This window comes from Tachysurus vachellii, chromosome 22 (assembly GCF_030014155.1).
Source record: "Tachysurus vachellii isolate PV-2020 chromosome 22, HZAU_Pvac_v1, whole genome shotgun sequence".
Taxonomy (NCBI): Eukaryota; Metazoa; Chordata; class Actinopteri; order Siluriformes; family Bagridae; genus Tachysurus; species Tachysurus vachellii.
The window spans coordinates 16,824,462-16,847,796 of NC_083481.1; the positions used below are offsets into that span (position 1 = coordinate 16,824,462).

General features: G+C 43.6%; 1 protein-coding gene across 1 annotated transcript in view; it reads left to right on the forward strand.

The window, feature by feature from the left end:
• The window catches only part of LOC132838403 (chemokine-like protein TAFA-1), a 160,639-nt gene that overhangs the window by 124,334 nt on the left and 12,970 nt on the right, over positions 1-23,335 (forward strand). The window contains exon 3 of the mRNA XM_060858706.1: positions 16,602-16,742. Within this exon, the coding sequence (XP_060714689.1) occupies positions 16,602-16,742 (141 nt within the window). The remainder of the gene's footprint in view (positions 1-16,601; positions 16,743-23,335) is intronic.

The following is a 23,335-nucleotide window of genomic DNA, read 5'->3' on the forward strand; positions in this document are numbered from 1 at the left end:
ACCTTTAATTTAATACAGAATGATTACGACGATGTCATCAGTATGCGGTTTAGCAGATTTTCTTATTCTTTCTCATTCTGATTTTAAAAATCAACAGCGGCGTCACGGGAGATAAATCGCAGCCGAAGGTCCGAGCGGTTACGCCGTTTGTTTATGCGTAAAGAGAATTTATTTCTTTTTTATTAAATCTGTCTCGTGTCTCAGTCCTCCCTTCTCTCTGGGGGCCTTTTTTATATACTTTTATTTACTCTGGCTTTTTTTTTTTGGGTCATTTGTCACGGCTGTTATTCTCTCAAAGGAGGATGGGATGTAGAGGAAATCATTTCAGAGCGCAGTGAAACAAAATAGAGCACCGTTGACCGTTCCCGCCTTCGTCCCTCTGATTATTTATTGTGGTTTTTTATGTTTATGGTTATTTATTTTCTCCACCGAATGCCATTCTGTTGCCATGGGATCTTTTTTAAGGTTCATCCAGCCATCCCAGAAAATAGCTCTTAGGCAGAGGTGTACATTTATCCTCAGCACACACACAAACACACATACACACACACAAACACACACACACACACACACACACACACACACACACACACACATACACTGATGGACCAGTAATCAGCTATTTGTTTGTCAGCTCTTTATTTATAATTAAGAAACAGACATGACATCATCCTCCCATCTCATGTTGGTCCATTGGTGGCTCAGACAGATAAAAATTCTCGTTTCTTTTCCTTTAACGCTGTTCTCCAGTCTGCATCAGAAAAGCGACGCGCTGGCTTTGAGTCGTCCCGATTCACAGCTGCTGTGTGTGGGAGAGAAACGCAATAACTTTTCATAGGCTGCAGTTAAATGTCAAGGCTCCGACTCTTCATCACTCCTCCATCTCTCCTCCATCACTCTCCTGTCGCCGTCTGCATTCGCATTCCTTCAAGTTTCTTTCTTTTCTTTTCCCCTCGACACAAAGAAAACACCTAGACGCTGTGCTGTGGGTGTATTTAGATAATATTCTTACATTTGTCCAGTTTAAAGAGTCTTGAAGAAACCACTGTGTGTAAACATCGGTCTTTATTACATGCTGTCGTCCAGCAGAACGCTGTGAGGAGAGAGAGAGAGAGAGAGAGAGAGAGAGAGAGAGAGAATATTGTATATTAGAATTCAAATCACTTTCACCTCTCAGTCAATACAATTTCACCTTCAGACTTTAGACTAAGCCTCCGACTTAAACCAGAATGTTGAAGGATAAAAAAAGTGATTCAAATCCCATGTTTGTCCGTTATGTAAATTATTATATTTATTTTTTTAAATCTCGCTCAAATTTAGTTGCTTGTGTTGATTGTTTTGTCGGATTGTTGTTTGATTCAATTTAATGATTTAATTTGTATTGTACTTTTAACAGTCAACATTTGACAGATTGTAAAAGCATTTATTTATTCTCTGGTTGGTTGGTTGGATTGTTGGCTGTTTGGTTGGATTGATGATCTGTTGGTTGGTTGGTTGGTTTATTATTTTGTTGGCTTATTGATTAGTTGTATTGTTGAATATTTGGTTGGTTTGTTTGTTGGTTTGTTGGTTATTTTGCTAGTTGTTTGGTTGGATTGATAATTTGTTGGTTGGTTGGTTGGTTGGTTATTTTGTTGGTTGTATAGTTGATTGTTTTGTTCATTGGTTTGTTGATTTCGTTAGTTAGGTTGGTCTTTTGGCTAGCTGATTGACAGACTGAATTGTTGATTAGTTCATTGAGATTGAGAACATTTTGTAAAGATGGAATCATGATATCTGAGATACATGCTACAGTACATGCTGTTGTACCATCAGATTAAAGTTTGCCTCTCAGAAAGGGGGAGGAGGAGGAGGAGGAGGAAGAGGAGGAAGCTGTTTAGAACTTAAGTATACAAAGAAATTAGAGAGAATTCATTAATTGTAGCTAATAAATTGTATTTATTTAAATTATAAAGGCTTAGAAAGTAGGAAATAATTATTCTATTGTTCTATTGTCTCACATTACCGGAACGCCTCGCACTCTACCGGAACGCCTCGCACTCTACCGGAACGCCTCGCACTCTACCGGAATGCCTCACACTCTACCGGAATGCCTCGCACTCTACCGGAATGCCTCGCACTCTACCGGAATGCCTCGCACTCTACCGGAATGCCTCGCACTCTACCGGAATGCCTCGCACTCTACCGGAATGCCTCGCACTCTACCAGAACGCCTCGCACTCTTCCTAATACACGGAACAAGTGAATGTGTGCGAGTTTGGAGATAACCAGAGGAGCTCTGAGTGAAAAGGCTTGAACTCTCTGCACATCACACTGTGACTCCATCAGTGTAAAATCTAATCTACTTTTGTGGCACAAATGGAGAATTTCTCTTTATTGAGCTAAAACTCAGTGGCACAAAACAGCATAATGGAATCACCGAGGATCTCAGAGAGCAGATCATCAGCTCTGAGCACTCATCATCCACCAGCGCCGAAGCTCCTCACAGCACCGGCCGTGTCTGGAATCAGATTGTTTTCTTATTTATGATTATTACAGGGTGTGTGTGTGTGTGTGTGTGTGTGTGTGTGTGTGTGTGTGTGTGTGTGTGTGTGTGTGCATGGCACAGCTGTGTTGTGCTTTGTGATGGTGAACACTCCACCCTGCCACTAAGCAGAATGGAAACTGTAATTACCTGAAGCAGTAAACGGACGCTCTCAAACTCTTAATGAGTGGGGCGAGGAAACAGTGGGCCGCTTTCTCACCCGAGGCCCTGATTACCTGAGACATGAAATTAGCTCACACTAGTGGGAGTAGATCACCAGTGTTTATATATATATAGAGAGAGAGTTTTTAGAAAGTCAATTAGTAGTGTGTTTATATAGTAGTATTACCAATATATACTATAATATACATATATATTTTTATATGTAACTAATATATATATTTATTTCTAATATATATTACTGTATATTCTGTGGCTGCTTCCAAAATCATGCACTGTGACAGAAACTACTGCGTGTAATTCTTCATCTACTGCGTGTGATTCAGTATCAACTGCGTGTGATTCTTCATCTACTGCGTGTGATTCAGTATCAACTGCATGTGATTCTTCATCTACTGCGTGTGATTCAGTATCAACTGCATGTGATTCTTCATCTACTGCGTGTGATTCAGTATCAACTGCGTGTGATTCTTCATCTACTGCGTGTGATTCAGTATCAACTGCATGTGATTCTTCATCCACTGCGTGTGAGTCGGTGTCTACTGCATGTGATTCGGTGTCCACTGCGTGTGATTCTTCATCTACTGCATGTGATTCGGTGTTCACTGCATGTGATTCGGTGTCCACTGCGTGTGATTCTTCATCTACTGCATGTGATTCGGTGTTCACTGCATGTGATTCTTCATCTACTTCATGTGATTCGGTGTCCACTGCGTGTGATTCTTCATCTACTGCATGTGATTCGGTGTTCACTGCATGTGATTCGGTGTCCACTGCGTGTGATTCTTCATCTACTGCATGTGATTCGGTGTCTACTGCGTGTGATTCGGTGTCCACTGCATGTGATTCTTCATCTACTGCATGTGATTCGGTGTCCACTGCGTGTGATTCAGTGTCCACTGCTTGTGATTCTTCATCTACTGCGTGTGATTCTTCATCTTCTGCTTGTGATTCAGTATCAACTGTGTGTGATTCTTCATCCACTGCGTGTGAGTCGGTGTCCACTGCGTGTGATTCTTCATCTACTGCGTGTGATTCGGTGTTCACTGCATGTGATTTGGTGTCCACTGCGTGTGATTCGGTGTCCACTGCGTGTGATTCTTCATCTACTGCGTGTGATTCTTCATCTACTGCGTGTGATTCGGTGTCCACTGCGTGTGATTCGGTGTCCACTGCGTGTGATTCTTCATCTACTGCGTGTGATTCTTCATCTACTGCGTGTGATTCGGTGTCCACTGCGTGTGATTCGGTGTCCACTGCGTGTGATTCTTCATCTACTGCGTGTGATTCTTCATCTACTGCGTGTGATTCGGTGTCCACTGCGTGTGATTCTTCATCTACTGCATGTGATTCGGTGTCCACTGTGTGTGATTTGGTGTCCACTGCGTGTGATTCTTCATCTACTGCGTGTGATTCGGTGTTCACTGCATGTGATTTGGTGTCCACTGCGTGTGATTCGGTGTCCACTGCGTGTGATTCTTCATCTACTGCGTGTGATTCTTCATCTACTGCGTGTGATTCGGTGTCCACTATGTGTGATTCGGTGTCCACTGCGTGTGATTCTTCATCTACTGCGTGTGATTCTTCATCTACTGCGTGTGATTCAGTGTCCACTGCGTGTGATTCTTCATCTACTGCGTGTGATTCAGTGTCCACTGCGTGTGATTCAGTGTCCACTGCATGTGATTCGGTGTCCACTGCGTGTGATTCAGTGTCCACTGCTCAGTTGTTGATAGAGTACATGCTGATCATGTGTATGTACAGTATAAATACACTCCAGACATACTACATCCACCATGTTAGCATTGTCATGTGAACTATGACATAATATTTACCTAAAACAATTTGCATTATAATCACTTGTTTATTTACCTTTTATTTATTCTGTTCCTCTCTCTGTTCTGGTAAGAGTTGGTCACAATGCTACCTGCATCCTGACGAGAATCTGAGTTGTAGGCTGTGTGTGTGTGTGCGTGTGTGCGTGTGTGTGTGTGTGTGTGTGTGTGTGTGTGTGTGTGTGTGTGTGTGTGTGTGTGTTGAAATAAACACATTACACCTGTGTACCCACATTTAGGTCATCTGAAACACATGCCTGTTTTGAGAAGCTTATTTGAACTTCTTATTTGTTTCAGACTCTGTGTGTGTGTGTGTGTGTGTGTGTGTGTGTGTGTGTGTGTGTGTGTGTGTGTTTTGTTGTTCACTGTATGCTAGCCTGCAGGCCATGTTGGTTATCTGTGTGGAGGTCACGCACTCAGAGGATTCCACTGAGACAAAAGCCTTTCTCTCTCTTTCTCTCTCACACTCACACACACACACACACACACACACACACACACACACACACACACACTCGCACACACACACACACACTTGGTATACTCTATTTGCTTGCTGTTTCACAGTGCACTACAGTCAGTGATGTGTATTAAGAGAAGTTCAGATTAAACTCTAACTGTCAGGATTTTATCAAGAATCAATATATTACTCAACTGTTAATAAGGAATTAGTTCGTATTTATAGCAAAGAGCAACAGTTTAACAGTGAGGAGGCGAGTTGTAGTTCACGGCTTTGCAAATTTTAATGTTTATTTTAGTTTATTAGAAAATCCTATTCTGCGTATCACGCCAACAATGATGGTGAATATCAAGGCGGGATGAAGCTGTAATGTTAATAATTAGACATTATTAATAATAATAATAATTTTGTGACATGGGGGACACGGTGGCTTAGTGGTTAGCACGTTCGCCTCACACCTCCTGGGTGGGGGTTCGATTCCCACCTCCACCTTGTGTGTGTGGAGTTTGCATGTTCTCCCCGTGCCTCGGGGGTTTCCTCCGGGTACTCCGGTTTCCTCCCCCGGTCCAAAGACATGCATGGTAGGTTGATTGGCATCTCTGGAAAATTGTCCGTAGTGTGTGATTGCGTGAGTGAATGAGAGTGTGTGTGTGTGTGCCCTGCGATGGGTTGGCACTCCGTCCAGGGTGTACCCTGCCTTGATGCCTGATGACGCCTGAGATAGGCACAGGCTCCCCGTGACCCAAGGTAGTTCGGATAAGCGGTAGAAGATGAATGAATGAATTAATTTTGTGACATGTCGTTATGGTCAGTATGGGCAGATGATCAGCCCCGGTGTGGTGTAGAGTTACTGTTCATCCAATTTTTCCATTTCCAAATTCTTCTTCTACAACTGTGATTTTAAAAAAAAAAAGCTACTTGTACAGTATGTGTCATTCTTGTCCTTTAACAGCGTGTGTGTGTGTGTGTGAGTGTGAGTGTGTGAGTGTATGTGTTAGTTATTCTCTACATATTCAGCTCAGGGTGAATATTTGAGTTTAGTTTTCCTCGAGTCCTCAGATCCCCTCAGTCCCCAGGCGTTTCTCATATCAACAAATCCTTCTTGCGTGGGTGGTAAAGAAGTCGTGCCTACGATCCGCTCCACAATGGTGTGAAATATATTTAGCTGTGAGCTGACACGTCTCCTCACCCACTTATCCAAGCTTGCTTTTGTTATTCCGCCTTCCAGTGGCGAATGTGAGAGCTCTCTGCGTCACTCAGTGTCACACTGCTTACTGAGGTGTGTGTGTTTGTGTGTGTGTGTGTGTGTGTGTGTATATGTGTGTGTCAGTACCACAGGGTGAAGACATCATGACCTGAGTGAGGTCAGTTCTGAATCAGGAGAAAAGCTCAGTGTAAATAAAGTACAGCTCACTTACTGTACCATGTGACCATGTAGCAGATCATCTGGGTACAGAAACACATCAGAGTGTGTGCGTGAGAGAGTGTGTGCGCACGTGCGAGTGTGTGCGTGCGAGTGTAGTGTGTGTGTGTGTATAGTGTGCGTGTGTGTGTGTAGTGTGTGATGTGTGTGAGTGTAGTGTCCGAGTGTAGTGTGTGTGATGTGTGTGAGTGTAGTGTCCGAGTGTAGTGTGTGCGTGTGTGTGCGTGTGTATGAGTGTAGTGTCTGAGTGTAAGTGTGTGCGTGTGTAGTGTCTGAGTGTACTGTCCGAGTGTGCATGTGTAGTGTGTGTAGCGTGTTTGTGTGTGGTGTGTATGAATGTAGTGTCTGAGTGTAATGTGTGCTTGTGTAGTGTGTGTATGTGCGAGTGTGTGTGTGCGCGAGTGTGTGTGTGTGTGTGTAGTGTTTGTTTTTGTGTTTGCATGTCCGCTTGTGTAACGTGTAGGGTGTTTATGTGTGTGTGTAGTGTGTGTGTGAATGTAGTGTCTGATCGTAATGTGTGCTTGTGTACTGTGTGTATGTGCGAGTGTGTGTGTGTGCGCGAGTGTGTGTGTGTGTAGTGTTTGTTTTTGTGTTTGCATGTCCGCTTGTGTAACGTGCAGGGTGTTTGTGTGTGTAGTGTGTGTGTGAATGTAGTGTCTGAGTGTAATGTGTGCTTGTGTGTGTATGTGTGTGTAGTGTGTTTGCGTTTGCGCGCACGTGTGTAGTGTGTGTGTGTGTATAGTGTGCGTGTGTGTGTGTAGTGTGTGTGATGTGTGTGAGTGTAGTGTCCGAGTGTAGTGTGTGTGTAGTGTGTGTGATGTGTGTGAGTGTAGTGTCCGAGTGTAGTGTGTGCGTGTGTGTGCGTGTGTATGAGTGTAGTGTCTGAGTGTAAGTGTGTGCGTGTGTAGTGTCTGAGTGTACTGTCCGAGTGTAGTATGTGCATGTGTAGTGTGTGTAGCGTGTTTGTGTGTGGTGTGTATGAATGTAGTGTCTGAGTGTAATGTGTGCTTGTGTAGTGTGTGTATGTGCGAGTGTGTGTGCGCGAGTGTGTGTGTGTGTGTGTGTGTGTAGTGTTTGTTTTTGTGTTTGCATGTCCGCTTGTGTAACGTGTAGGGTGTTTATGTGTGTGTGTAGTGTGTGTGTGAATGTAGTGTCTGATCGTAATGTGTGCTTGTGTGCTGTGTGTATGTGCGAGTGTGTGTGTGTGTGCGAGTGTGTGTGTGTGTAGTGTTTGTTTTTGTGTTTGCATGTCCGCTTGTGTAACGTGCAGGGTGTTTATGTGTATGTGTAGTGTGTGTGTGAATGTAGTGTCTGAGTGTAATGTGTGCTTGTGTGTGTATGTGTGTGTAGTGTGTTTGCGTTTGCGCGCACGTGTGTAGTGTGTGTGTGTGAGAGTCGTACGTGAGGCCCATACACCATTTGCTATTTTCCATCCAGCGCACGTGTGCATACAGTAGGCCTCAGGTTTAAAACACAGGGCACATGGCTGGCGGCGGCTTGTTCGATTGCTGTTGACAGGCCGCAGTATGACACCCCCCTCTTTTTTCTCTGTCCGGCTTTAGATTATTGCCCCCATCTCCACCTGTCAGAGTCCCTCTCACATAGAGGTCACCCCTCACGCCTCCTGTGTGTGAATCACACCGAAATCCACTGCTCTGTAAATAGTGACGGGCATCTGGTGTCGTTTTATCGTTACGCACTCAAACACAGAATAAACCGATTACCGTGACACGTGCATTTGAATTTATTTTCCTGTCAGAAGGTGTCAAATAATTGTCTCTAATCTAATTAAAAACGGATAAACCGTAATATTCCATGAGCGCGAGAACCTTAAACTGAGCACTGCTTCTTTAATGCCTGGTAGAAATGCAGCTCAGCTCACAGGTTAACAGCTCACAGGTTAACCCTCAAACCCTGATAAACCTTTCCAAGAAAGTTCCAGAAATCTTCAGCAGTCTGAAGTGTATTTATGGTGAAATAAACACACCGGTACATCAGTCACTTCACCACACGTACTGTACACGTTTGCTCCACTTTCACTCTGATGCTGAAGTTAAATTCATTTATTCAGCTCTTCTAATTTCCTCTTAATGCTCGGGTTCGTCGCTTCGGGTAAAACAGAGAAGATTAATGGAACGGAAAACGCTCTTCGTTTTAGCTGAGCTTCTGCTTTCAGATCAGATCAGATCAGTGAAGGAAGAAAATCGCACCTGATCCCACAGCAGCCGTCACTCCTGACGCACGGTTTTTACCCTTCAGACTTCGGTCGGAGGAAAACGCCATCTCTCACGACGTATCGAAATAAAGTCGCGCTCAACGGCTCGTCTCCGTCTCCAGCCCACAAATCAGAAGAAACGTTTGCGTGCCGGAGGAAAAGAAGAGAAGGCATCATTTACTTTTCCTTCCACTTCAAACGACAGAAAGGTTTTCGGTTCTATTATCGCGAGCTGCCGTGTGATCAATGGCTGTTTGCCTGGATTTATGTGTTGGTTTAAACAGGCTCAGGCTGCACCGTAAAAAAATAAGTGTGCCAATTAAAATGAAGAATCCAGGCATGTACCAATTAAGCAAAGCGACGGGGTTCTAGCGGAGCCAAGGTTTGAAGAGAGGGAGAATAAATCCAAAATTTCATTTAAATTGCACCTTTTTTTTCCGTGAGCCTGTGCCAGAAAGTTGTAAAAATAATAAACAGAGTTGACTTTCTTGGCCAACAGCGTTGTAATTTTCCCAGCTCATTCCCACTGCCGCGGCCGATGCCTCCACAATATGTTACACCATAATGGCCGCTGCTGGAGTGTGAAAACCTCTGAGTTGTGAGTGGAGACGCTCATTAATTGCCAGTCACACGCTTTTTCTCTTCTGCTCTGCACACATTATGGCTGTGACTAGAGGGAGATGATGACGAAGAAGATAAGCTCATGGCTTCACCGGCCAGAGGCTCGAGAGTTTAGTCACAGCCGAGTGTAAAAAAAACCAGACTCGTCAGTTTTGTGTGCTTTAGTTCACAGCGGCTTAAAGGTAATGTTTCGTTTTCCGCGGCAGCAGGTTTGACAATAAACGTGTGCGGTTGTTGCCACGGTGACGTTTCCTGTGAGCAGACTTTTACCTCAGGTTTACAGTCTGTAAACAGGAGCTTCACATAACACAGGTTTGTGTTGTTCATTTCAAAAGTAGTGAATAAGAGGTTTTATGTAACGTAAGCATCAGTTACTCGGAGTTTCATTAATACAGAGTTTAGCTGGTTGGTAAAATGTTGTGGACTTGATGTGGAAGTGATGTTTACTGTATATATAAAAGAATAAGACGACTTCATCGTTAATTTCCTACAACAGCACAGCTCCAAGTGTGTTAGTCTTTACACGACAGGGACGTCAAGAGCAAAAATACATACGTAACAGACACAACGTGGAGGTGTAAACTTTACACTGTTTGACCATCTTGTTGTTGTGATGATAAACAAATCGTGTTAGTTTGACGTCGTCCAGTCCCGAAGTCCTCGAGTCTGTGGACTGAGTCTTTCATCAGTCCCTGAATGCAGTCCCTTCGGTCCGAGACCCTCAGGGTGTTACGATCAAGTCCACAGTCCATCATGGAACATTTACAAGTATCTTTACTTTCTTAGTAAATAACTAACTAGTAAAGTAAGTAAGTAAGTAGCTTGGCATGTATGGAAGGTAAATGCAGGTTGGAAGGTTAATTACGTGTGTAAATAATTAAAAAAAACAATTAATTTAGCCAAAAAAAAAACGTAAAGAAAAGAGTAATAAATGAGTATAAAAAAATTAAAAATGAATGAAAGCAAATATATATTTATTAATTAATTAATGAATTAAATCGTCGCCCTGCGATGGGTTGGCACTCCGTCCAGGGTGTATCCTGCCTTGATGCCCGATGACGCCTGAGATAGGCACAGGCTCCCCGTGACCCGAGGTAGTTCGGATAAGCGGTAGAAGATGAATGAATTAAATCTTCAATGTAAAAATCAAAAGAGTGAATAGATTAATTCAGGGAAGAACTAAAAGCCTCTGTGGTGTTGTGGTAAAGACTTGGGTTCTCAATCCTGAGGTCCTTGGTTCAAGACTTGTGTTGTCTGTTTTAATAAACTAACACAAGGTCAGGCTTTCGAATGACAAATGTGCAAAAAAAAGGGTGTCCCTGTGGCATCCATGGCTCCGTGGGTTAAGTCAGGTGTATGTGAGTGGTCCAAACGTTCAAGGTTCAAATCCACATAGTGTTAAAAGATGAATTGAAGATCTGAATTTTCTTATTTAAACGTATCTTTACTTTCTTAGTAAAAAAAAGTTACTAGTAAAGTAACTAACTAACATGTATGGAAAGTAAATAATTATTAGTAATAAATAATTATTCATTCATGAATGTGTGTAATAAATAATTAGTATGTAAATAATTGTAACCAAAACAAAATGTAAGAAAAGAGTAAAAGTATAAAAAAAAAATAATAAATTGATAAATAAATGAAAGCAATTATAAATAAATATATAGGAATAGCAAATAAATATAAAATGAAAGCAAATAGGGAAATAAATAAAAAGATAAATTAATGAAAGAAGAAATATATAGGAATAGTAAGTATAAATAATATAAAAGTAAAGCAATATATTAAACATGGCACATCCCAGAGTAGCATAACCCCCTGTTCCACCTCTCCCAGAGCCCCAGGTGGGACATACTGGCTTTCACTCTTCTTTCTCTCTTCGCCAGATTTAGTGCCCCACTGGGTTCCAGCACCTTCAGCTCCCCAGAGGGGTCTCAATCCTGTGCACTCACAGGGGTATCAGCCCCAGACCTCACCTCTAGCCCACTGAGCCACCAGTGCTTTCTGACTACATGGCTTTTTTTTAGGGGGTTTATCTTTTACCTGATAACACCTATTGACGTGTAGAAAGAAAACACATCCCCAGGTTCCAGCCTTGAACCCAGAGCATCAGATACACACATACCAGCATGTTAGCCCGCTGAGCCGCCACTCGCTTCTGTGTGACGTGTTTTTTTTAGCGCTTTATCTTTTATTTTCACATTATCACTACACTAACATGTGCTTCTAATAAAAGCACACAGCAACACCCAAAGCAAGCCTTGAACCTGGGAGACCTCACTAAGGTGCACACGTACCTGCCGTCTTACCCGCTGAGCCACCAGAGCCTTCGAACTACACTTTTGACTTCGACATCATCTACACACAATGCCATGATTTTTTAAGAGACACTTTGCTGCCTTCCTGCTCATAATGTCTGCATCTTAGCATCTTAGTATCTCAAACAAGCCGAGTTCACACGAGATTTGAGTGAACTATTTGAACAATACGATTCATTTAAGACTCTCCATTTAAGTTCAGCACTATATAACGTCCCATTTGCCAAACAACATGAATCTTGAATGACTGACAATTTCAGAGGTGTTTTTAACTCTGATATTAACTGGTCAGCATTTTAATAGACGCTCCTTCACTTTTTGCTGACTGTAAAGTTACTAAGTTCACATTAGAGACATATATATTTAACATCAGTTAATTAGATTAGGGGAGGCACGGTGGCTTAGCGGCTTAGCGGTTAGCACGTTCGTCTCACACCTCCAGGGTTGGGGGCTCAGTTCCCACCTCCACCTTGTGTGTATGGAGTTTGCATGTTCTCCCTGTGCCTTGGGGGTTTCCTCTGGGTACTCCGGTTTCCTCCCCTGGTCCAAAGACATGCATGGTAGGCTGATTGGCATCTCTGGAAAAAAATGTCGTGTGAGTGCCCTGTGATGGGTTGGCACTCTGTCCAGGGTGTATCCTGCCTTGATGCCCAATGACGCCTGAGATAGGCACAGACTCCCCGTGACCCGAGGTAGTTCAGATAAGTGGTAGAAAATGAGTGAGTGAGTAATTAGATTATTAGGGAAACATTTTCAGATGAAAAAAGAGCTTTCCAAAAGAAAATTTTTAAACAACAGCAAAAACAAAAATTGTCCGCTTCACATTGTTCTACGACGGACGTTATACAAGCGGCTTGTGAAAGGATTATATCAGTAATGCGATGGATTCTGTAGGACTCTGTCCCGACATCTTGTTTTATTTTTCTCGCAGCAGTTAGGATTGTTCTGAAGCAGGCGGCAGTGAGAATCGACCTGTTTTCTGCAGCTGATTGTCTGTCAGGACTCTGGGACTTTGACTCCAGCCGTATCTGCTCAAACGAGCAGCCATCGAGGTGGTGTTTATAATCCGCTGTAAGAGTTCAACCTGAAAGCTGTCTCGGCTTGCAGTCACGCCGCATCCTGTACGAGCCGCTTAATCCTGATGAATATGTAAACGACGTGTAAATGAGCATCACATTTATATTCATCTGTTCCAGAGATCTGGCTATAAATAGATGACATCACAATATTATATATTATATACATTTCTTTACATTTTAATATACACCTTGCACCAGATCTCAGAACCGTAGGCTGCTGAATGCTGAACACTGACACAAAACACCTGAATAACTCCGGACATGTGTTATGTAATAAGATGAATGTGAACCAGGCATCACCAAACGAACCATCGGCTTCAGCGAGTCTTCACAGTGGAGTTTGGAGCTGAAGCTGCTGGGTTGAACTCTCGTGCACTGTGGATGTGGGCGGAGTCATCCAACAGACCACACCCATCCATGCAGATTTGCAGCACATATATTAATTTATATACATAATCTAGCTGTATAGTATGATTTAGTCAGTGTGAGTTCACACTCCTGCGCTGGGAATTTCAAGCGACTCAGACTCGCCTCACGTTGCACCGCTGCCCCACCGCACATTATTACTCCATTTCTGTGCATTTAATTGGCTGTTAAACTCACCCAGTCATCCCCGGGCCGATCCGCAAGGGACCGATCCGAGTTCAACTGATTTTTTTTCTTTCCCGTCTGCTAAAAAACACCCACTCGGCTGATCAAGGCAGAATCTTCTTCAGCTGAGTTTAATGAGCTGAATCAGGTACAACGGTGAGAGATTGCAAACAAAACCTCTGACCCACACACACGGTCTCTCGGGGGACGAGCTGGAGTAACATTGGACTACGTTCAAAATAACAAAGCTTCGATTTCCTCAAGCGTAATCACTGACGCTGGGGCAGAGACGGACGCTCGGAGCTTCTGGATTTTCTCGGCTTAAACGCAGGGCTCGTAATGGTGGTTTTTTTTCAACATTATTATTGGGCGGCAAACACAAGAGCTGTACTGTATCTGTGTTGTGACTCGCCCCAGTGTTGGTGGGACTGCAGTGGATTCCTTTAGCTGGATATAGCTGGAGTCTTATTCTATAAACAGGAGTTCTCTCTCTCCCTCTCGCTCTCTCTCCCTCTCTCTCTCTCTCTCTCCCTCTCTCTCTCTCTCTCTCCCTCTCTCTCTCTCTCTCTCCCTCTCCCCCTCTCTCTCTCTCTCCCTCTCTCTCTCTCTCCCTCTCTCTCTCTCTCTCTCTCCCTCTCTCTCTCTCTCTCTCTCCCTCTCCCCCTCTCTCTCTCTCACTCTCTCTCTCTCTCTCTCTCTCCCTCTCCCCCTCTCTCTCTCTCTCCCTCTCTCTCTCTCTCTCCCTCTCTCTCTCTCTCTCTCTCTCTCTCCCTCTCTCTCTCTCCCTCTGTCCCTCTCTCCCTCTCCCTCTCTCAGCTTTACTACTTGAATGTTCTAATACTACTGAATGTTCCCTTAAAGAACATTACTAATAATTTTGTTGCTCTTTGAGGATACTGAAGCAAATGAAGAAATATCTTGCTATCACGACACGCAGCCCTCTCTACTGTATATTCTCCCATTTGTAAGAATCATCGCCCGCTTTGAGTGATAGAACTTTCCAAGAAAGGTCCAAGAGAATTATACTGAGGGAGATGAAGTCTACTGATATCCCATGTTTTCAGAGACGGCTTGAGGAGACGGTGTCTGTCTTACAGCGTGAGGAAATACGGTTTAACCAAGCAAAAAATGACCAAAGTCTGGGGTTCGTAGCTCCAGCATTTACATGACAGTGGATTCCAATATTATGAGGCTTTTTACACCTGATCACTTCATGCGTTTTTTGTTAGCCGATAGCTATCCGACGGTAAAAAGACCAGGTCTAAATGCCCTCCGAAACGTTTTGGAGACGGATATAAATCCGATGGTACAAACCACTTCAGGAGATGAAACTGGACAGGTGTAAATGAATGTGGTTGTTCAAGCCACATACGTCAGCGCTATACTCCTCCCAAACGGAAGTACGTCACTCGCAGGTGAACTTTCACCCAGGCGTCTCGTCGGGTCTTAAAATGCGCTGCTGCCGCCAGCGAAAATGCAGCAAACAGTAAACGCTGTTTTTTGTAGCATAAACATCGTAACCAGTTTTTTCATCTTCTTTTTGATCGCGCTCTGAAAACCGCACACACCAAAGCGTGCTCCGTTTCAATTACCCCGGAAATGAGGTAAAATATATTAGCATTTTGGGCGGGAGTAGAAAGATCGGATCGATATCCGATTCGCCGAGACGCATTTATGTGACCTAATGTAAATGGAACAGTTTTAACAAATCAGATAGCTATCGGATCAGAGAAAACACGTGAAGTGACCGGGTGTAAAAAGGCCCTTAGATTTATACAGTACGTGCGACATTATTGTTCTTCTGTTGATTTCTATCCCCTTTCTGTGATCTGTCTTTCTCCTTTGTACTTTATTTAGCAATGACTTACTTCATTTAAGTCATGTGGCCACCTTCGTTTTCTCTTTTTGTTTCTTTCTTACTGTTATAAAACCTATAAAAATATTATTTTAAAAAAAGAAAAAGGTTCACGTCTCAGTCAGTGATGGAGCGAGAAGAATAGAAACTGGAACTAAACGAAACTAAATTAGGTCGTTAACATAACAGCAGCGATCACGAAGCGATGTGGCTAGCTAAAAGGCTAGTCTAGAGTGAAGCTACAGTCTAGTGTCTTGTGCTCGTTCTTACGCCTGATAACGATCGCTGGAAGGTCGAAGATGTTTCATACTGTAGGGCCACCAGATGTCCAGAAACAGCTGCGTTAAAGCCTCCTTTCCACCCGCGTCCTCTTTATTTATTTACGGTGGAAAGATGACCTGACCTGGAACACCGAGTGCGTTAACGATGATGCGTGGATCTCATTAGTCGTGTGTTCGGTGCACGGATGCTGCAGGAGCTTAGCGTCCACCTGTTGGATGGCGGTGAAGGGAAAAGTTTCCCTGATCTCAGAAGAACAAACACAAACATGTTGGTTTGGCTGAGGTTCACTACACATCAGCTGAAAAACAAAGACGCACCAAATCTCCTTTCATTACCTTCTACCTCTGGTCTGTCGCTCTTTTTTTATTGTTTTATATATATATCTATATATATATATATATATATATATATATATATATATATATATATATATATAAAATCTCTTCCTCTCTTCCTCCTTCAGGCGTTCCTGTCATTATTTCAGTTTTGCTGCAGGCTTTTTGAGTCACGCTGTTCATCCTGCACTTCCTGTGTGTGTCAGATCGATGTGATCCAAAGCACTTTGTTACTAATAAAGGACTCTACTTAATAAATTAGGCTTTTATTATTACATTTCATTTTAAGTACGTAAAAATGTCAGCATTTTAAGGTTAACCTCCCAAAGGCATGACACAGATACTGTGTTCTCGAGTCCTGCTTTCCGTTTAATCCCATTTCTGTGCATTGTGACTCGACTTACTGACAAAACCGGTTCAAACCCTTTAGATATGAAACACGACGTCGGCATCGACGACAACAGAGGGGTCGGAACGCGCATGGAGGTTTACGGAGGAAATAAAAAGACAAAACTAACCGAGGAGACAAACCGAATGTATCATCTGTCTTTACTGGTTTAAAAAAAAATAAATAAATTAAAGGTTTACATTTTATTTTTAATGTTATGGTTCACTGAGGCATCATATCTGATTATGTTACATATTTAAAAAAAATATCTAAAATAAATTCAATTAAAATTAACAAATAAATACAAACGTTACTGTGTATGTCTATTTTCAGTGAATATTTAATATTTAATTCAGACATTTTAACAGAAGCTTCTTCATGTCACATGACCCGGTATCAATCCCACACTCTTCCAGAGAAATAACAAACACTGTGTGTTTCTGATCTGTGTACTGATCTTTGTGTGTGTGTGTGTGTGTGTGTGTGTGTGTGTAGAGGGCGGGACGTGTGAGGTGATCGCAGCTCATCGGTGCTGCAATAAGAACCGCATTGAGGAACGCTCTCAGACGGTCAAGTGCTCGTGTCTGCCGGGAAAAGTGGCAGGAACGACACGCAACAAGCCCTCCTGCGTGGACGGTAAGAGCTATGACATCACTTCCTGTTTCTCCATTCTGAAAGCTACAACCATTAAACATCCAATTAGGCATCTTATCCCTGGGCAACAATTATTACCGATTAAATAATTACGCTTTTTATCCGTTTATAGTTGCATTTAATGTTGCTGCCTGACTTCGTCTTGACGCGAACAAAAATACGTCATTCACAGAGAAAGTAACCTCATTTCCACAGAGCTGGCACTGGAGACTCGTTCCTATGGAAACGTTCCTAATTCAATACAAATTCTGTTTCTGGATTCTGGCTCTGATTCGTTCTTCTTAACAGGTTTTATGTTAATGTTCATTTATTATTAATATATTTATTGATTTTTGTGACTAAATCAATTCCGACATTCCGTAAGCGTTAATTGCGTCCCATCTCCGTTACACTGAACTGTCTGTTTAACACTTAGGGGTTGTATTTCAGTTGTCTGGTTTGCAAAGATCCTGTTCGCCTCACACCTCCAGGGTTGTGGGTTCGATTCCCACCTCCACCTTGTGTGTGTGGAGTTTGCATGTTCTCCCCGTGCCTCGGGGGTTTCCTCCGGGTACTCCGGTTTCTTCCCCCGGTCCAAAGACATGCATGGTAGGTTGATTGGCATCTCTGGAAAAATTCTCCGTAGTGTGTGTGAGTGAATGAGAGTGTGTGTGTGTGCCCTGTGATGGGTTGGCACTCCGTCCAGGGTGTATCCTGCCTTGATGCCTGATGACACCTGAGATGTTCGGATAGAAAATGAGTGAGTGAATGATTTGCGAGGGATTAGAGTTTGCAGCTGAACAGTTATGAAGCCTGCGTAAGAGCTGGACCATCTCTCCTACCGTAAACACCGTGTTAGGTGCGCTCCTGACTGAACCGTGTTGAGAGCCAGACGTCTGTGTTGCGTGTGCAGTAAATTTGCTGATGTGGAGACGAGTCGTCACCGCTGTGCTATTTTAAACCGTTTATTCAAATCTCATGCAAATGCCAGTGGCCCACCGAGACCTCGGAAAATAAAGTTAACCTTTACTGAACCCACAAGCCAGCAAACAAAAACTGTGTGTGTGTGTGTGTGTGTGTGTGTGTGCAGGAAAAAATACTCCAAAGCCTGTGGCTGGAAAAATATTAAAGCGAGTAATAGGTCTAAAGATTCTGTTGAATTTTGAAGGCGACACGAGACAAAAGCATTAATTCTGCCAGGCTCTTGATCTCCTTTGTGTGTGTTGAATATAAAACTCTCCCTCCTGAGTTGTAAGAGCTCCCCGAGTGTGTGCTGTTCTGCCCCTGTAACTGAACTCACACACACACACACACTCCAGCTACACAGTCATCACTACAGGTCACATGTTAAATCCTGAACATCATCTAAAAGCTCGGGTGTGAGAGCTGCAGCTTTATTTTAAAACGCCGCACTGGTCATTAAACTGAACTGAATTCATTCATTACAGCGACTCGTTTATTTTAACTGTGTGGAGCTCAAACACCAAGTCTGTGCATGAGGAGGTTTACTGCTGAAGTCTCAGCTCTGATTGGCCTAAAGGTGTTGATTTAATCTCTGACAGGTGTGTGTGTGTGTTTTCGTGTGTGTGTGTGTGTGTGTGTGTGTGTGTGTGTGTGTGTGTGTGTGAGAGAGTTAAATCAGGATTTTTACATAATAACTGGAAGCTGAGATTAGTAACCATTGTGTGTGTGTGTGTGTGTGTGTGTGTGTGTGTGTGTGTGTGTGTATGTGTGTGTGTGTCAGTGTGCACAGGGCTACTGCTGCAGTAAACTTAAATGAAACCATTATCATTAATCATCTGTGTGTGTGTGATTGTGATTGACCATAAAAGCCCAGTCAACTAAAAGCTTGTCTAAATAAGAGTGTCTTCAGTTGCTTTTTAAAAGAATCAGCAGAATCAGAAACAGTTTATGTGATGTGTGTGTGTTTTATGTGATGTGTGTGTGTGGTGTGTGTGTGTGTTTTATGTGATGTGTGTGTTTTATGTGATGTGTGTGTGTTTTATGTGATGTGTGTGTGTGGTGTGTGTGTGTGTTTTATGTGATGTGTGTGTGTTTTATGTGATGTGTGTGTGTTTTATGTGAGGTGTGTGTGTTTTATGTGATGTGTGTGTTTTATGTGATGTGTGTGTGTGATGTGTGTGTGTGTGTGTGATGTGTGTGTTTTATGTGATGTATGTGTGTTTTATGTGAGGTCTGTTCTATGTGATGTGTGTGTGTGTGTTTTATGTGCTGTGTGTGTGTTTTGTGTGTTTTATGTGCTGTGTTTGTATGTGTGTGTGTGTGTGTGTGATGTGTGTGTGTGTTTTATGTGATGTGTGTGTGTGATGTGTATGTGTTTTATGTGGTGTGTGTGTGATGTGTGTGTGTGTTTTATGTGATGTGATGTGTGTGTTTTATGTGATGTGTGTGTGTTTTATGTGAGGTCTGTTCTATGTGATATGTGTGTGTGTGTGTGTGTGTGTTTTATGTGTGTGTTTATGTGATGTGTGTGTTGTGTGTGTGTGTGATTTTATGTGATGTGTGTGTGTTTTATGTGCTGTGTGTGTTTTGTGTGTTTTATGTGCTGTGTTTGTATGTGTGTGTGTGTGTGTGTGTGTGTGTGTGTTTTATTTGCTGTGTGTGTGTTTTATATGCTGTGTTTGTATGTGTGTGTGTGTGTGTGTGTGTGTGTGTGTGTGTTCTATAACAGTGTATAGTATAATAAATGACGGTTGGATTGAAATCATTGTGAATAAAACCCAGTGTTAATGTCCACATGGCCAAAAAATTAGGAACTAGTGTACTAGAAATAACTCAGATAGATTGTTTAGTTGTTCAGAATGTAAATGCTTTAACTATGATATAGTTGTGATAACGTGTGTGTGTGTGTGTGTGTGTGTCACTGTGTCCTATATGCAGCTCCTGGAGTTATTAATACTACTGTTATGAATAACGACCCTGTCTCACCAGCCTGACACACACTCCAGGGAGAGACTGCAGGATCTGCCTTAAACACACTCGCTGCCATCACTGTTCTAAAACACACAGACACACACACACACACACACACACACACACACACACACTCTCGCTCATTATCTCTCACATACACACAGACTACAGACACACCGACAATAGTGTCGTCCTACTAAAAGCTGTCAGGGGCCTTGGACAGAGTTCACACACACACACACACACACACACACACACACACACACACACACACACACACTTGTGAGAGATGCTAAATTTGGACAGTGCACATCCTGCTGTCCCTTGACTTCCAAAAAGTCTTTTAAAGACAAACTTCCTGCTGAATTCACACCCTTTTTATCATCTCTCCCTCTCTCTCTCTCTCTCTCCCTCTCTCTCTCTCTCTCTCTCTCTCTCTCTCTCACTCACACACACACACACACACACAGGCTCTTTCTCCTCCACACAGCAGTGCTAACGCAGGGGGATTAAGTGCAGAAACACACAGAATTAGTGAAGTAGATGTTCTCCCCCGTGTCAGACAGAGGGACTGATAGTGTTGTGTGACTCAGTGTGTGTGTGTGTGTGTGTGTGTGTGTGTGTGTGTGTGTGTAAGCGTCATATTTTCTTTGCTATGGCTCGGTGATTAGCTTTGACACTCGCAAGCATGTCCCAGTTCTGTCAAGACCAACAAGAGGCTCAGTGCAGAGGATGCTGGTGAAACACTCTCCATCTCATCTCATCTCATCTCATCGTTATCTCTCTCTCTCTCTCTCTCTCTCACACACACACACACACACACACACTAAAACGTCATGAATAGGCATGCCTAATACTGAAGGGAGACTATAGGAAATTTGCAAAATCCACAGACATGTTCATCTTAATATCCTTCTGAGGATCTTCCAGTGAGTTTCTTTGCCTTTCTGCAGCTTTTACACAAAAATGTCTCTCTTTCTCTTGTAAAAACATGTACATACGCTCACACACACACACTCACACTCACACACACACACACACACTCTCTCACACACACGCACACACACGCACACACACTCACACACACTCACACACATGCACACGCACACACACACATGCACACTCACACTCACACTCACACTCACACACTCTCTCACACACACACACACACACACACACACACACACACACACACCCCGTCAGGGCTGTAGACTGAGTCCTTCTGGTTAGCTTGAGGCCTTTAATGGAGATCATGGCGGGTTGTCATGGTGCATTAGACAAACCTCCGTAGGGAACACACACTACATACACACACACACTACATACACACACACACACACCACATACACACACACTTCCGCACGTATGTTCACAATGGCACACGGTGTATTATTTCAAGAGAACAGCCATCACGCTATATAGGGCTAATCAAAACAAATCAAACCCTGTGTGTGTGTGTGTGTGTGTGGTGTGTGTGTGGTGTATATGTGTGTGTATGCAAAAGGTTTTTTGTAATTAAACAGTAAGAAAAAGAAGTGAATCAGTGATTTGAGTACTGCACTTACTCCAGCCTTTCATTTCATTAACATATTTCTCTCCGTCTTTCCCTCGCTTTACCTCTCCCTCATTTAAACTCTCCCTCGCTTAAACTCTCCCTCACTTTACCTCTCCCTCATTTAAACTCTCCCTCACTTTACCTCTCCCTCGCTTTCGCTGTCCCTCGCTTTCGCTGTCCCTCGCTTTCCCTCTCCCTCGCTCTCCCTCTCCCTCACTTTACCTCTCCCTCGCTTTCCCTCTCCCTCGCTCTCCCTCTCCCTCACTTTCCCTCTCCCTCATTTTCCCTTTCCCTCGCTTTCCGCCTCCCTCGCTTTCCGTCTCCTTCGCTTTCCGTCTCCTTCGCTTTCCCTTACGTTTTCACAGCGTGTCCACATTCCTGTACTCATTATGTAAACGATCATGTGGATCACACGGAGATCTCCACATCATTCAGCTGATCCATATTCAGCTCACGACCTCTTTGTTTATTAGAGAGATTAGATGTTCAGTGAGTGTAATCAAACGGACGAGACACTTGTCCTAATGAGCCAGCGCAATGGCTCTCAGATCATGTGATGTTTCACACACACCCACACACACACACACTGCACAGAGGCGAAGGCTGTTCTGAGCGTGCTCATTAGTCGTAGGCGGCTGTGATGCCGTGCTGATGGAGAGTCCAGTGTCACCGAACGAGCGGCTTATCAAGCTCCAGCTGCCAGAACCAGCGGAGATTAATGCAGAATAACGACGTTCAGGCCAGACTCGGGTCTCCGAAAGGAGATCCAGGGCAGGGCTTCGCTCTCCAAACCTTCATTAATTACTCTGCAGCTTCAGTAAAGCGCAGTGACACCACCGCTGACCTTCAGCGCCACACGGAGCCATTAAACAACATCATCTCCCCCTTTAAAAGCGTTCCGTCTCCATAACTGCGAAGATTTTACAGAATCAATCAGCTCATTAAAGGAACTTTTCTCAGCACGGGTCGGAGAGCGAGAGATAAGGGAAGGAGAAAAAGAATAAAAACTCAGGCTTCGGGTTCAAATAAAGATGAGACAAAGTCGTCGGAGCTCCTCAGGGGCGCAAAGCAGTAGTGGCAAGTTAATTCTTTACTCCGTCGCTCAGGAGGACAGTGATGTAAAGAGGAGGTGTGCAGAGCTGTAGAGAGACCTTACAGGGGAAGCGGTGCTGATGTATCGATCCCCGACCGCCGGCACTGTAAATTAACGCCTGCAGAAAAGCTTGAAAATTTAAAGTGTAATTGCTTTGCACTCTTAATCTGAGCTGGAAACGATCGATCGGAGCGAGGGGTGGAGGGAGGACTCGTCAGGCCTGACGAAAGAGCAGAAGAAAGAGTACGAACCTCAATCACTCGCACCGAATGAAATTAAATCCAGTCGAGCGTCACAGCTTTTTTTTTTTTTTTTGTTCTCTCAAGAGGAGGGCACGATGGCTTAGTGGTTAGCACGTTCGCCTCACACCTCCAGGTTTGGGGGTTCGATTCCCACCTCCACCTTGTGTGTGTGGAGTTTGCATGTTCTCCCCGTGCCTCGGGGGTTTTCTCCGGGTACTCCGGTTTCCTCCCCCGGTCCAAAGACATGCATGGTAGGTTGATTGGCATCTCTGGAAAATTGTCCGTAGTGTGTGATTGTGTGAGTGAATGAGAGTGTGTGTGTGTGCCCTGTGATGGGTTGGCACTCCGTCCAGGGTGTATCCTGCCTTGATGCCCGATGACGCCTGAGATAGGCACAGGCTCCCCGTGACCCGAGGTAGTTCGGATAAAGCGGTAGAAGATGAATGAATGAATGTTCTCTCAAGACACCAGGCCTCATTTATCATTTATCGTCGTCCTGAGTGTGTGAAGGTTTACACTCCTCTGTCCTGAAGATACATCTTTACCTGGAGCTGTTACAACATCTTCAGCACATCAGTCATTAGACACGATTTAATCCATTCCACAAGCCTCGGTGCGAGACGTTGTGACTACAGAATCCTCACGTATTAGGAGTTGTTTATTGGCAGTCAGATTCCGCCTGAAAAAACAAACCGCTGCTGTCGGTGGAGTTGATAAGATCATGACATCACCGGACGTGAACAAAGCTTTCACCCAACACCGTGACCTCATT